Source organism: Pungitius pungitius, chromosome 3 (assembly GCF_949316345.1).
Source record: "Pungitius pungitius chromosome 3, fPunPun2.1, whole genome shotgun sequence".
Classification (NCBI taxonomy): Eukaryota; Metazoa; Chordata; class Actinopteri; order Perciformes; family Gasterosteidae; genus Pungitius; species Pungitius pungitius.
Genome location: NC_084902.1, coordinates 554257 through 568813, shown reverse-complemented (window position 1 = coordinate 568813; position 14557 = coordinate 554257). Strand labels below are relative to the sequence as shown.

General features: G+C 43.2%; 2 protein-coding genes across 2 annotated transcripts; both read left to right on the top strand.

Annotated features, from left to right (window-relative positions):
- The first annotated feature begins 1493 nt into the window (after positions 1–1493).
- On the top strand, positions 1494–3459 carry sst1.2 (somatostatin 1, tandem duplicate 2). The gene is made up of 4 exons (XM_037462296.2): positions 1494–1584; positions 1669–1853; positions 2728–2946; positions 3310–3459. The coding sequence occupies exons 2-3, from the start codon at positions 1671–1673 to the stop codon at positions 2932–2934; spliced, it is 390 nt and encodes a 129-aa protein (XP_037318193.1). The 5' UTR covers positions 1494–1584; positions 1669–1670; the 3' UTR covers positions 2935–2946; positions 3310–3459.
- Positions 3460–7112: 3653 nt separating this feature from the next.
- Positions 7113–9128, top strand: sst1.1 (somatostatin 1, tandem duplicate 1). Its single transcript, XM_037465637.2, has 2 exons — positions 7113–7297; positions 8786–9128. Exons 1-2 carry the CDS (start codon positions 7151–7153, stop codon positions 9002–9004), a joined length of 366 nt encoding a protein of 121 aa, XP_037321534.2. The 5' UTR covers positions 7113–7150; the 3' UTR covers positions 9005–9128.
- Positions 9129–14557: the final 5429 nt, after the last annotated feature.

Sequence of the window (14557 nt, the reverse complement as noted above, 5' to 3'; positions counted from 1 at the left end):
ATGATAATTCCCGACCAATGAAACCACGTTTACTCAAAGATTTGTAATTCTTTTTTTTTTGATAATCCCCCGCTGTGAGGATGACGAGTAGCCGCAGTGCTACGTGGTTAAAGATGAAGAAGAGTTTGTAGCATTAAGGGTAACAGTTATATCTCGCACAAGTATTTACAGATAATTATTTAGTTTGATCAGATCCTTTTTACAAATAAGTATCAACTTAATGGCTGTTAGTTAACATAAAGGAGCTCGTCCTGTAGCATTCTGAGCTAAACCGATTAAAGTCAGGTTCTGTGATTCAGAGACAATACACAAAATAAAATCACAAACCACAACACAAACTTCAGTTCTGGAAGAATTAAACATATTTGTCTAAACATAACTGCGTAGTTTCATGCTTTAAACCACTGACGTAGGTTTTGTGGCTTCAAATGAGAAGGGATCCAATCTCAACATAAAGCCATCACATCTCTTCCATTCCATCCATCAGCTCTTTCCTTCCTGCTGATCTCACACTTAACAGCAACACGGCCTCAGTGGAAACTAATGATTCACTCATTCAATATCAGCAAATCAATATCCACTGTCTGCATTCATGTAGATTCAAGCGTCACTTAGAATTAGTTTTTACAGGTTTAATTATCCTTCAGCAGCCGGACTGTTACATGTTCATTTGTTGTGTTTTTTTACATGACATGTTCTTATAAAATGAATATATATGCAGTGAATCTAAATGATTGTGATTCTCTATTAATACTGTTTATAAAACTGTTATACCTCTAAACAATAAACATCTGTTCCAAATGTTGTGGTCTCAATGATTTGTGGGTCAGAATTATTTTGTGAAAGGAAGGTCCGGTGTTACCTTTGCTGAAGGAGCTAATAAAGGAAGCACTGAAGCACCTTTGATATGCTAAAGAGGCTAGGAAAGGAAGCACTGAAGCACCTTTCCTCCTGTGTGAGTGAAATAAGGTTGTTCTCCTTTCTCTTGTCAGAGTAACATGTGATTTGACCTTTTGGCCTCCGTACAAAAATTTTATTTTTTATTTTTTACAAGCATCCTAATAATATAATGATGATGCAATTTGATTCATGCTTTTTTTTTAACAGATCGCCTTCTTGTCTTGTTTTAAGTGTCATTGATAATAATGACGTAACACATTTTCACTTCTTTAACTGGAAGTGTTTCTGCTCTCAGCTAATATTAAAACTAATAAAAAGTGCTGAGTGGGCAACTCTCTGCCTCTTTGCTTAATGGAGATAGCAGCGAGCGCTAATGAAGTCTGCTAATCCTGCGTTAATTCCCCCCAGGACATTCCTGGGTGGTGTTTGTTGAGGCGCTGATAGTCTGATTCTTTTATTGTTCTCTGGTAAAAGTCCTCCAGGACTAATGGATGTTTGTTCAAACAATTACGCTGGCGTTCCTTCATCGCCGAGCAGCTGCCAATCAAAAAGATACACCTTCCCCATGTGACGTACGGAGGGGGAGGAGCCTCTGGATTCAAAAGAGAAGCAGCTCGAAGGACCGAGGAACCAGAGATCAGAACCGGCACCACAGTCCAGCAAGAGAAACCAGACCAACCGACGGTGGGAGCTTCCTCTTTCCTCCTTGCTCATCTTCTCTGCTCTGTTTCTTCTTCACGTTGCTAGATCTTCTTCTTCTGCTTTCAGGTATGCAGTACGCTCGTTGTCCCGCCATCTTGGTCCTCGTGGGGTTGGTCCTGTGTGGCCCCGGCGTGTCCTCACAGCGCAACAGAGACCAGGACCAGGAGCAGTACCAGAACCAGGATCTGGAACTGGAGCTGCGTCCCCACCTCCTGCTGCAACGAGCTCGCAGCGCCGGGCTCCTGTCGCAGGTGAGACAGCTGCCAACCAACCAGAAAGCTTCGTTTCCACTGAAAGAAACATGGAAATCTGGTCTTTAAAAGTCTCCTGGCTTTGTTTTGGTGTGTAATATGTAATTATTAGGTGGAAGAGCTAAATAATGCTATTGGTAATGCTAATGCTACTGCTAACAGCTAAAAGGTCAGCACAAATGACAATATTGAGAGCAGTCATGAATTGTAGGATGAAGACACGCTATAGGACTGGATTCAAGTTGTAAAATGTTCTCAGGAAGGTTCCTCACTGAGTGAAGTAGTGCAAGTGCGCCATGATGAGAGCTGTTCTATAATGCTAAGGAAAGGAGCTCTAAGGCTTCCTTAGTTAGTTACTTTAGCATAGAAACCACTCGTCCATCCTTTACCAAAGGAAAGGTGATAATTCCGTCCCACAATTCCTTTCAGTGGCAATATTTAAATAGTGACATACAATTGGTCCGTTCACGAGAAATAACGAAAGAAAGAAAGATCATGTGAGTAAGCGTTAGCATACCTCATTTATGTTAATAAAGTCTTCCTTTGAAGCTGGTTGTTTGTGTCGTCTGCATGACGGACACATGAAGCCATGAAGACACATTCAAAGAGACATGAAGGCATCTCAGATGCTTCTTTGTAGCCGCTACAGACTGACGTCACAAACATGCATCTCCGCCATCACATCTACGCAGCTCAGTGGAAGTGGAGTCGATTCTTTAACACTGCTTTGTCTTTTCTTAACTCCTCATCAACTCTCCTAACTATCTTTTCCACAGGGGTCACGGAATTGGAATAAACGTTAGAGGATAGTTTTTTTGACAGTCTTCATTGTGAATGTTGTTGACTAAAGCTGATCCATGTCCTGGTGTTTCAGGACTGGAGTAAGCGTGCAGTGGAGGACCTGCTGGCTCAGATGTCTCTGCCAGAGCCCGACTCACAGCTGGGGGCCGAGGTTGTTTCCGCGTCAACTGGCGGCAGGCTGACCCTGGAGCGGTCCGTCGACCCTCCCAACAACCTGCCGGCTCGTGAGCGCAAAGCCGGCTGCAAGAACTTCTATTGGAAGGGCTTCACTTCTTGCTAGAGCCCCCACCAGGTCTGACTGCCGCTTTTAGCTCCACCCACGTATCTGACTACCACTTTAAGTCCCGCCCAGGAATTTGACTGCAATTTTAAGCCCTGCCCAGGTATCTGACTGGAACGTTAAGCCCCGCCCAGGTATCTGACTGCCACTTTAAGCCCCACCCAGGTATTTGACTACCACTTTAAGCTCCGCCCAGGTATTTGACTACCACTTTAAGCCCCGCCCAGGTATTTGACTACTACGTTAAGCCCCGCCCAGGTATTTGACTACCACTTTAAGCACCGCCCAGTTATCTCACTGCCACTTTAAGCCCCACCCATGTAACCTTGCATTCTGTATCTCGCCTGACGCTGTTTTTCTTTTTTTCCATGACAGTTGGCACACGGCAACCGTTCTCAGATCACCTGACCCTCAACTAAGCGACTGGTCGGACTAATCAGCAGCATTCTGGCTGTGGTGTACCTAAATAATTAATGTAATTATCAATAAAAAAGATAAATCAGTGAAGTCTGTGGCTCTGCCTCCTATGTGTCCAGAGTCTGAAAAAGCTGTGAGGATAGAAGTGACATCATATCAGAGAGGTTTTCTGGTGAACATTTAAAATTCAATATCAAACATTTTCTGTTACTTCCAAAAAATATGTAACATATTTTCACAATAACGGCGTGAAACACAAAGTGAAACATTTCCAACCGCCTGAAGATGTCACGAGTAGTGATTGCCAGGAGTACCTGGATTGCTGAGAGCACCAGAGAGTGAGTGCTGGAAAGGCTTCAGTGTTTGAACAGAGTCTGATGAACCTTTAATGGAGATCAGACAGCAAATGTTGACTTCTGTGTCTTAAATACTTAACCAGAACTAAAAGCACATTACTGAGATGTGTTAGTAATGATATTTGCTTTTTCATCTAATGTAAACTGAATGCTGGCCCCACCCACATTTAACATCCAAGCCAGTCACTACCCACAGTCCCACATTGATTGATCTGTGTGACCACTTCACGAGGAACCCCCATCCAATAAAAAGCTTTAAACATTAAAACATACATGTTTGGTATTGAGAGGATAATAATCAGAGCAACCGTATCTAGTCCCTCAATCTGTAGTTTCAAGTCTTCTTCAATGCAGCATGATGTTCATTTATTAAATTATGATCAATGTAGGGGATTGACAGGACTCTTATAGACCATAAAGCAGGTGATGCTTTGGGGGCAGGGCTACACAGTGATTGACAGATGTCTACCGGAAATGTATAGGTCCTCCTCAGGGCTCATGTGGTCACTTCCTGTTCACTGGTTGATGAACAATATTTGGAAGATAAGTGTTAGTAATAGTCACATTGATGCAGGGTTTGTCCTCCTCAGAAAGCTTTTAAACCTTTTACAATACTGTTCGTTTTTGAATGAATATGAATAATAACAAAACTGTTATCTGGCAAAACAGTGTGTGCGTGTGTGTGTGTGTGTGTGTGTGTGTGTGTGTGTGTGTGTGTGTTATCTCAGTCTTTAAGCTGGTTGGTTTTTGGTCTACCTGTTTGCAGGTGATGAGGATTAATATTTGTGTTATTATTATTATTACAGAGACTGAGAGACACACAGAGAGACAGAGATCCCTCCCCCCCCCCCCCCCCCCCCACTGTGAACCAACCAATCAAATGGACTGCTGGAGGTAATGTGTCTATCCAATGACCAGAGACACAGCAGGACAATGTCCATCACACGCAGAGACACACACATGATTAGCAAGTTAGCAGACAACATGTGACCTCCCGTTGATGCCCAGCGGGATTATGGGAGATATGTATGGAGAGAAAAAAATATGTCTTTGTGACAGGAAGCTAATGACTCATCAAGTGAGGAGAGGGGTCAAGGAGAGAGAAGGCAAGGGGACAAAGAGACAGAGAATGAGGAGAGAAGGAAAAGAGGATACAAAATCGAGTCAAGGAACCAAGGACACAGGGAGAAGTGAGGAGTGAGCACTCGACGAGATGGCGACTCTTTGCTGTCCTGCTCCCAGATGGTGGAATGAGCTCTCTGATGATCAGGACCACAGAGAGACTCCACATCTTCAAACTAAAGACACACCTCTTTAGACTCTACCTCGACTAAAACACTAGCAAATCGTAGCACTAACAAATGGTAGCACTTAAACTGTACTTATAATGGCACTTTACTATAACATGTTTTGAAACTGCTTATTTGATGAAAAATGTACTTTCTTGTTACTTGTTCTTCTGAGTTTGCATCTCTATGTGGAAATGCACTTATTGTACGTCGCTTTGGATGAAAGCGTCAGCTAAATGACATGTAATATAATGTAATGTAATTTGTGGAGATTAATCTGAGATCTGAAGAAGGAAAGGAGCCCAGAAGAGAAAAGGCAAGGAGATAGGAGGTGGTCAAGGAAACAAAGAATACTTTTGTACTTACAGTAGTTACTTCTACCAAAGTATTTGTACCTGCATGCAGGATGCAGACAGACTGCAGGTAAGGGGCGGAGCATTGAAAACTGGAGTTGGTAAAATAATATAATGAATAAATGATCATGACCATTCAGTTTAGTTCATCTATAAATAGATTGAAAAGAATAAAGTGATCAGGTTTAAAGAGAGAGTCGATCGTGTCTAACAGGCTGAACCAATCAGCCGTCAGCGCCACACAGCTTTTGGCCGTCACCGCGGTAACCGTGTCGGACAGGTGTCGTCCGCCATTAGCCACCTGACGGCTGAAGTCCCTCCTGTTTTTCACTAACTGAGTCACGGCACCGGGGTTCACGCTTCCTGCTCAGAAAGCCCCCACAATGCATTGGGCTCCAGTCTGCATGGTCACATGTTCCACTCGAACGTGTCTCGATTCAAAACAAGCTAGTGGGCTAGTGACACGCAGTCGGCCAATCAGGGAGCAGCTCTCTTTCAGCAAAGGCGCCTTGTGGTTGGTTGATCAAAAGATTACAGTTTGTTTCTTTATTCAGTTTAGTTTATAGTTCAATAGATTGAATAGAATAAAGTGATCAGAACCAATCAGCTGCTACACGCTGGTTGAATATAAAATATTATATTTTGTTTCTTTATGAATATTAAGGACCAGACTGTTTCTGCATGAATTGATATCAGTAATAAACAGCGTGAGTGTGTTGCTCTCAGCGTGGAGCTCTGATTAGTTGTATTAGTGTTCACACTGTAACAGCAGGAAACTGTTCCACTGAAGCTCCATCTGTTAAACTCCCACAGATTCCACATATTATGGAACGTCAGGAGCTCCACAGGGAGTTCCTATGAGCTCACGTATGAAGAGTCTGTTCTCCGTTGAAGACAGATTTATGACTGAAGAATATTCACACGGTTTCCCTTTCAAACGTACAACGTTCTGCTATCCAGAGGTAGACATTGGTGGTCTAAACCAAGCAGAATACTAAAAGAGAACCTTTATATCCTCACTCATTTCCTCAACCTTAGCTTCTGTGTGAGACAAACTCTACCATCTAGAACAGAACTATCGCATCTCGAGCCAGCCTACCATCTAGTCTATGTATTTTCCCCATGGAAGGGCTTTTCCTTTTGGGAAACAGTTTTTCCTGTGCCGAGGGATTCGGGTTTGCTGAAACGGGCTGGCCCAACCAAAAGAAAATTCCACCAGCCGCCACTGAGATTCAGATTTTACCATCTAGAACCAGACTACCATCAGGAACCAAAGTCTACCATCTAGAACCAGACTCTACCATCTATAGCCTGACAACCATTAAGAACCAGACCCTACCTTCTGGAGCCAGACTACTATCTCTACCAGACATTTACCATTTCTACCAGTTCTACCAGGTCAATCAGGTCCATCAGGGCCAACGGGTCTCCCAGTTCTACCAGGTCTACTACTTTTAATATCAATTAATTACTGATGATTGAACAGATAGTGATTGATTGCTAATAAATTGATGAATAAGCATTGATTGATCACTAATAGAGTGATAGATGATTTATATGTGAGAGCACCCCGTTGGAGCTCTAAGCGTCCCTCTAGGGGTCGTCAGCCCTGCGGCAAGAAATGAACAGAAGCAACAGGAAAGAAAAAGTGTTCAAATGGATCATTTCACTAAAGTGGGAGGCGGGGGAGTCATCATCATCATCATCAGTCACCCCCCATACGGGGGACAGTGACGTCAGCCTGCTGTATAAGAGGCACTCTGACGGGACAGACCCTGAAGATCCTTCGACCTGCAGACAGATGAAGAACATGGTCTCCTCGCGCCTCCGCTGCCTCGTCCTGCTTCTCCTCTCCCTCACCGCCTCCATCAGCTGCTCCTCCACCGCTCAGAGAGACGCCAAACTCCAGCTGCTGCTCCACCGGACCCCGCTGCTGAGTCCCAAACAGGTCAGAGACACGGAGACAGAGACAAAGATAGGCAGAGAGACAGAGACAAAGAGACAGGAAGAGAGACAGAGACAAAGATAGGCAGAGAGACAGAGACAAAGAGACAGGAAGAGAGACAGAGACAAAGATAGGCAGAGAGACAGAGACAAAGAGACAGGAAGAGAGACAGAGACAAAGATAGGCAGAGAGACAGAGACAAAGAGACAGGAAGAGAGACAGAGACAAAGATAGGCAGAGAGACAGAGACAAAGAGACAGGAAGAGAGACAGAGACAAAGAGACAGGAAGAGAGACAGAGACAAAGATAGGCAGAGAGACAGAGACAAAGAGACAGGAAGAGAGACAGAGACAAAGAGACAGGAAGAGAGACAGAGACAAAGATAGGCAGAGAGACAGAGACAGAGAGACAGGAGGAGAGAGAGACAGAAAATCCTTATCAAACTTTGATAAATCACTGTTTTCACGTCATTTATCGAGTGAAGTCATTTACGAAAAAACAAAAATGGGATTTAGGAATTCAAACATGAATTTTAGTCCTTCGATTCATGTTAAAGAGTATTGAGTGTTTGGTATGAGTATTTTTGTTATAAATAGGAATAATCAATAATTTTAAACTAGTTCACGCTCATTATTTACATTTATTATTATTAAGCTAAATCGAAAGTCAATGATTTCGGTTCCAGGTTTAGTAATAATAACATCTGAAAATGCTTATTGAGTCAATCATTTCTAAACATGATCTTGCAATTAATTTAATTTTGAGTTTGGGTTATGTGTTAAACAACATGATAATCTTTTGTTCCTTCAAATTAATACATTTTTCTCTATAGATTAATCTCATTTATATTTACGCTAATACATTATTAATACTTGACCAATAAAATACGAGTAAAGAGTTAAAAGAAATTCAGCTTACTGATAAATTATTCATTACTGATTCATTAATTATCTATTTTTTCCACCTTTGAAACTTCGAACCATACGAATTAATTGAATATATGTGAGTTAATTTTGTTTCTTTGAAAAATGAAAAATACATAATCTTTAAGTCACTATATAAGTTTTATGAAATCTTGTTTTCTTTAACACAATGCTTAATTTCAGATTTGTTTCTGTTACATTATTACATTATTCCTTATTTACATAATAAAATAAAACACTAACAGAAAGTGTCTTAGTGTGAGTGAAGAGCTGATGAAGCTTCCCATGGATATCTATAGGAGAAACTCAAGGTTTAGCTGCAGCTTCTTCACCAAAAGCAAACATTTACACCTCTTCATTTTCATACTGAACTTTAAATGTTTATATTTCAAACTTTTTATTTGGTTTCCTTTAAAAACTGAACAAAATATAAAAATAATAAATAAATGAACTTTATTGTTAAAAATGGTCAGGTTTGTGCACAAACGTTCAATAAAGAACTTGCTGCTATAAAAGCATGATATTATGATTTGGATCCCTGTATTTATTTTAGTAATCTTCTTAACAGGACATGTCTCGAGCCTCGCTGGTAGAGCTGCTCCTGTCAGACCTCCTCCAGGTGGAGAATGAGGCCCTGGAGGAAGAGAACCTTGCTCCGGCTGGGGGAGAACCTGAGGAGGTCCGCTTGGACCTGGAGCGGGCCGCGGGCGCCGGGCCGCTTCTCGGCCCCCGGGAGAGGAAGGCCGGCTGCAAGAACTTCTTCTGGAAGACCTTCACCTCCTGCTGAGAGCCTCCTCCTCCTGTACAGAAGCAGAGTGGATCTGACTCTTTTCTGAGCTGATTCTTTCTGAATGTAACGTTGAAACTATTTTTCATTGTATGTTTGAATAAAATCAGTTTGAGACAAATGACGACTGCTGATGAGAAGGTAAAGATCTCCTCCATCAGGTTCTCCTCCTGAAGGATCAGACCTCTGGGTTCACTTTTATGTTACAGAAGCATCTTCAACTTTATTTAAATAAGTAAACATATTCAAATATAAAATGTATAAACGGTGATGACAGAAGAGTAAATGTGAGAATGGAGCTAAATCTACGTCTACTCATCTAAGTGGATGAGTTACTACCTGTTGAGGGAGGAGCCACTACCTTCACGGGGAGGGGTTACGACAACAAGGGGCAGAGCCCATCAGCTTCAGGGGGAGGGGTGGGGGTTTCTTACTACCTTCACAGGGAGGGGAAACCTACTTTAAGGGAGGAGTTACTGCCTTTAGAGGGAGGGGATACCTACTTTAAAGGGAGGAGTTACTGCATTTAGAGGGAGGAGTTACTATCTTTAGAGGGAGGAGTAACTACCTTTAGAGGGAGGAGTTACTGCCTTCACAGGGAGGCGATACCTACTTTAAAGGGAGGAGTTACTGCGTTTAGAGGGAGGGGTTACTGCCTTTAGAGGGAGGAGTTACTACCTTCACAGGGAGGGGATACCTACTTTAAAGGGAGGAGTTACTGCCTTTAGAGGGAGGAGTTACTACCTTCACAGGGAGGGGATACCTACTTTATGGTGCGTTTCCACCGAGCGGTACGGTACGGGTCGGGTCGGTACCCTTTTATTTGTGTCTCCACTGAGAAAAGTACCAAAAATCCGCACCGTACCGTACCACTTTTTGGGTACCCTTCCGTTGGGGTACCTAGCACAGTTGTTTGGTACTAAAGGGTGGAGCTAGACTCGCTGCAGAACATTGATTGGTTAAAAGAGTGTCGTCATTTGCGCGTGCCGCAAGGGGAAAAACAACACAAGAAGCGCTATTTTTAAACTACAACACCGTCGCAACAATGTCGCCGCGCAGCATTACTTTAACAGCCACATATGGAGAAGCAAGAACAGGATCGGCTGTTTGTCTCCATTGTTGTTTGCGGTTAGCTTTCAGTTTTCGCGCGATCGAATGACGTCAATCTACTTTCCGTCAAATACCACGCCATCAAGTGACGGTACCACTACTTTCTGGAATACACCACGCCTATCAAGTAAGGGTACTGTTGGCGGTGGAAACGCACGCCAAATCATGGTTAACAGACCCGACCCGTACCGTACCGTACTGCTCGGTGGAAACGCGCCATTAGAAGGAGGATCGCCCTGGTGTGTAGAGTTAAACCTACACCAAGGTGTGTGACACTGTAGAGATTACATTTAAAACCTAAATCAAAGAGTTCTTTTAACTCTACTAAGTGTTGCAAATGAATCTGATCTTGGATAATGACTCCAACTCTTTCGTACAATTGACTCTGTAAGAGTTGAATCAACTTTTTGCAATGTGATTTCAACTCTACACTTTAACACTTTTGCCTAACACTGGAAAATTAATTAAAGAATTTTGCTGTGATCCAGAAGGTGAAATTCAGCTGTGTGCGGCGACGGATGACGTCATGAACCCAAACACAACACCGTTTGTGTAAGTCACACAACAAATAAAAGTCACAAAACAAATAAAGATCAGACTTAGTGGTTATTTATTCCTATGGTGGATAGCGGAAAAAATGATGTCTGTCTCTACGGAAACAAGTAACGGAGATAAGCCACGCCCCCTTCCACGCGCGAATAAGTCGGGAGAGTAAAGCGCGGCGAAAATTCACTTGGCTTTTGGTGTGAACGCAGCGTGTTATGCAGGGCTACATTTTCATTTGCACTAAATTTTACATACATTTAATTCAATTTGAAACGTACTATTTTGAATGTATATATTTTATTAACTCATATAATTTTTTTATTTTTTTCTGTAGTAAAAGTAATAGTTCTTTTTGTGTTACGCCTGGCTCAAGCCTTTCAAATTAGTATTATATCAACTGTATGTGTTCCATGAATTGTTAGGTAGAGTTGTTTGTGCAGGTGTGTTAACATTTCAACGGGCCCTGGGCCGCTTTGTACTTGAGGCCCCGAGGTCAAAAAGGTTAAGAACCTTTGGTGTAGAGCAGGCGTGTTCGGGCCAGATACTGCCCACTTCGACCCAACGCGGGTTTGACATATGTCACTTTTTCTTTATTTAAACCTCTAGCGTCTGCAACCTTTGGTCCAGTGCGCTAGCAGCAGCTGACCTTGTTGAAGCCAAAAGGATAAAGCTAACAAACGTACCCACATAATGGGACCATGTTAGTTTACCATAGTACAAGCAGGCTGCAACTCAAAAGTGATATTACCCTCAACTGGGATAGTAATCAGCGTTTCTTCTGATTTTGTAAGTCGCTTTGGATAAAAGCGTCAGCTAAATGACCTGTAATGTAATGTAATAGTAATCAGGTTATCTCTGTTCCCTTTAATCTCCACCAATGTCCGCAGTAAACTAACCATGGTTAGTGTCTGTCTTTACTTGTAGGTAGTAAAAAGGTGCCCACATGTAAACATTATATCATTCATTAACTAATACATTATTTCATTGCTCAGACATGCAGTACACATGATTTAGGCCTAGTACAGATCCATACAACCTGAACCAATTACCTGCATATTAAACATTCATTTCAGAATGCATTGCATGTACTTCTCATCAGGTTAGTTTGTTAATTAAGGCATTATCTTGAAATGCATTCAGGAACCTAAGAAATCCATTTCAGATGTAGTGCAGGTTGAGGAAGCAGCAGCTGGACCACCAGGGCTTCAGGTGAGGTCTTACTCATGGCTCTCCTCTTCAATATTAAAGACACAGATGTTTAAATGTGTTCAACTAGAACCATGAAAAACGATGAGCAGATATCACTGAACTGTTTGTCATTAATAAATATGTTAAACATGTCTTTAAACCATATTTACTTTTAATGGATCAAACTGTTTAATTGCTTAGAAAAAACTAAACTTCTCATTGCGTCATTTAAAGTTGTTCATCTACTGCAGGAGATCAAAGAAGCTTGTGTTCTCCACGTCGTCATGGAGACAAGACATGTGTGACCTTCCCATGTTCATCTTCATCACCACGAACGCATCTAGAAATAAATGTATAGAACCAGTTGGATCAAACCAAAGGACCTCCAGAAAAGCAGCTGTGTGATTGTGTGTATGTGTGTGTGTGTGTGTGTGTATGTGTGTGTGTGTGTGTGTGTAGCAGCTGTCAATCATCTGCTCTCATTAAGGTTTAATTCCTGAGAGCTTTTCTTAACAAAGTGTTAATGAATGAAGGGAAGTGCTAATCTGACTGCAGCAGCTGCTACACACACACACACATACATACACGCACAAACACACACTTTAGAAGCCGCATAGTCACAACATCTGACGTCAGTCAGTTCAACTGGACGGATTTACTGTGTATTAAAGGTCATTAATCATAAATGGATTGATGAGGGACTGGAGTCGGAGTAGTATCCAGGTACCTTTACTTTCCACATCTCAGAGCTCGGTACAGAGCTTTAACCCATCACGTCCCTCTCAGTCCTGGTCGTGGTTCTCCTGGGCCTCCCTCAGCTCCAGCGATGCATTGTGGATCTCCAGAGAGGAGAAATTCTGCTCCTGAAGAGGAGGAGGCGTAAGCTGAGCTGCATGATGGCACCGAGAACTTTAAGAAGAACTCCACAGTGTGTATAAATACTCTCAGTGTGTATAAGTACCTCTACTGGGTTAGATGTGTTGAGGTGAGTCTGCAGGTGCTTCCAACAGGAAGTGGTGATGATGTCACTCACCTCGCTAAACAAAGCCAGCGTTTTTTCTAATTAAACAGAAAGCCGGAGTCTGAGACACCAATTGGTCCGTCAACCAATCAGAAGCCAGTGTTTCTAAACGGCTTCAGTGAACTTTAATGAGTTTTAATTACAGCTGAAAGCTTCCCTGGATGCATCCTGCAGATGATGAGTTATGTGCTGTTTCCAATAAATCATCTTTTTAAGGTGAAAAACAACAGCATCCATCCATTCCGACACACACACACACTCACACACATACACTGCAGGATGACATCAGCATCAGTAGGAGGTCAAAGGTCAGAAAATGAGTCTGGACCATCACTGAGGAGCAGCTGATTAACCCAAAAGACAAAGGACGTCACCATGGTAACGTTATCAACAGCCTCCAGGTCTGCAGGTGTGTGTGTTAAGCCCCAGTGCATCATGGGTAGACACTTTGTGACCCAGGGTCAGTCTGCATTTAGATGATAAAATGCCTCTCATTTTGTCATTTCCTCCTGAGGCCACTCATCATTTGTCAACTCGGCCTCGGCCTCCATTATAACGTCTCCTGCCTCCAACCAGAGCCAACCCGTCCTCAGATGTAGGAACCTTGGACGCAGCCGTGGGCCCTGATACCTACTTGGATGGTTTCTCTTCCATCAACCTTGATCAACTGACTTTTACAGTTTTGAAATCCAACTCTTCCACTTATCTCCTGGATGCGATTCCAACTAAGCTGCTTAAGGAAGTTTTTCCGTTAATTAGCACATCCCTACTGGATATTATGAATCTGTCTTTGTTTACAGGACATGTACCACAGTCCTTCAAGGTAGCTGTAATTAAACCTCTTCTCAAGAAACCTACTCTAGCTCCAGAGGTGTTGGCTAACTAAAGACCCATTTCTAATCTTCCCTTCCTCGCTAAGATTCTTCAGAAATCTGTCACGAATCAATTATGTGGAGGAGGCTCGACCGGACGCTCTGCCTAACGAGCAGAACGCAACAGTGTGGCGCCAAATCAAGAATGCTTTTATGAACTGTCAAACTCAACAATCTCCGCTACAGTGGCGCTTGATGGATCTGGGCGAAACGCAAAGGCGAGGGACCGGCGCCGCCCCCGCGGCCACCAGCCTTTCCCGGGTTGTCGATCCCTCCGGCCCGGACCCGGCACTCTTCCTGACCCGCAGAGGGCCCCTCAGCCGTCGGGGCAGGAGTGTTGAGGTGCGGGCAGCCCGGGCAATACCCGCCCACTGATGGAGGTGGGCCAGACGGAACACTGGGAGGAGGGTCCGAGCCCCGGTAAGAACCAAATTCAGTACGTGAGAATTTGCTCTAGGCCCAGGAGCGTCAACAACGGCGGTACGACAGAGGGGGCAAGCTGAGACAATTTGCACCGATCTAGCTCAAAACTCCCCACCAGAGAATTGGCGGGAATGCTGGAGATGGGGGTAAGATGGGGGTAATAGAGGAGTCCAACGGTACGTGGTGCAGCCCCATCGTTCTGGTCGGCAAGAAGGGTGGCTCTACGGTTCTGTGTGGACAATCGCAGAGGGAATGCAGTGTCACAGTTTGATGCTTAAAAAAACAAGCCGCCATTGGCGGACTATAAGGACGCGATGAAGGTGTCCTCATAGTGACGCAGATCTCCACAAACGTCGGTTTGCCGGTTGAACAAAGTTGGAGGAAAATACGGAA

Bases quoted from the DNA above. Each gene is read 5' to 3' on its own strand.
- sst1.2 (XM_037462296.2), top strand. From the start codon at position 1,671: ATGCAGTACGCTCGTTGTCCCGCCATCTTGGTCCTCGTGGGGTTGGTC. The intron at 1,854-2,727 runs GTGAGACAGCTG...CTGGTGTTTCAG, and splicing joins GCGCCGGGCTCCTGTCGCAG to GACTGGAGTAAGCGTGCAGT.
- sst1.1 (XM_037465637.2), top strand. From the start codon at position 7,151: ATGAAGAACATGGTCTCCTCGCGCCTCCGCTGCCTCGTCCTGCTTCTC. The intron at 7,298-8,785 runs GTCAGAGACACG...TCTTCTTAACAG, and splicing joins CGCTGCTGAGTCCCAAACAG to GACATGTCTCGAGCCTCGCT.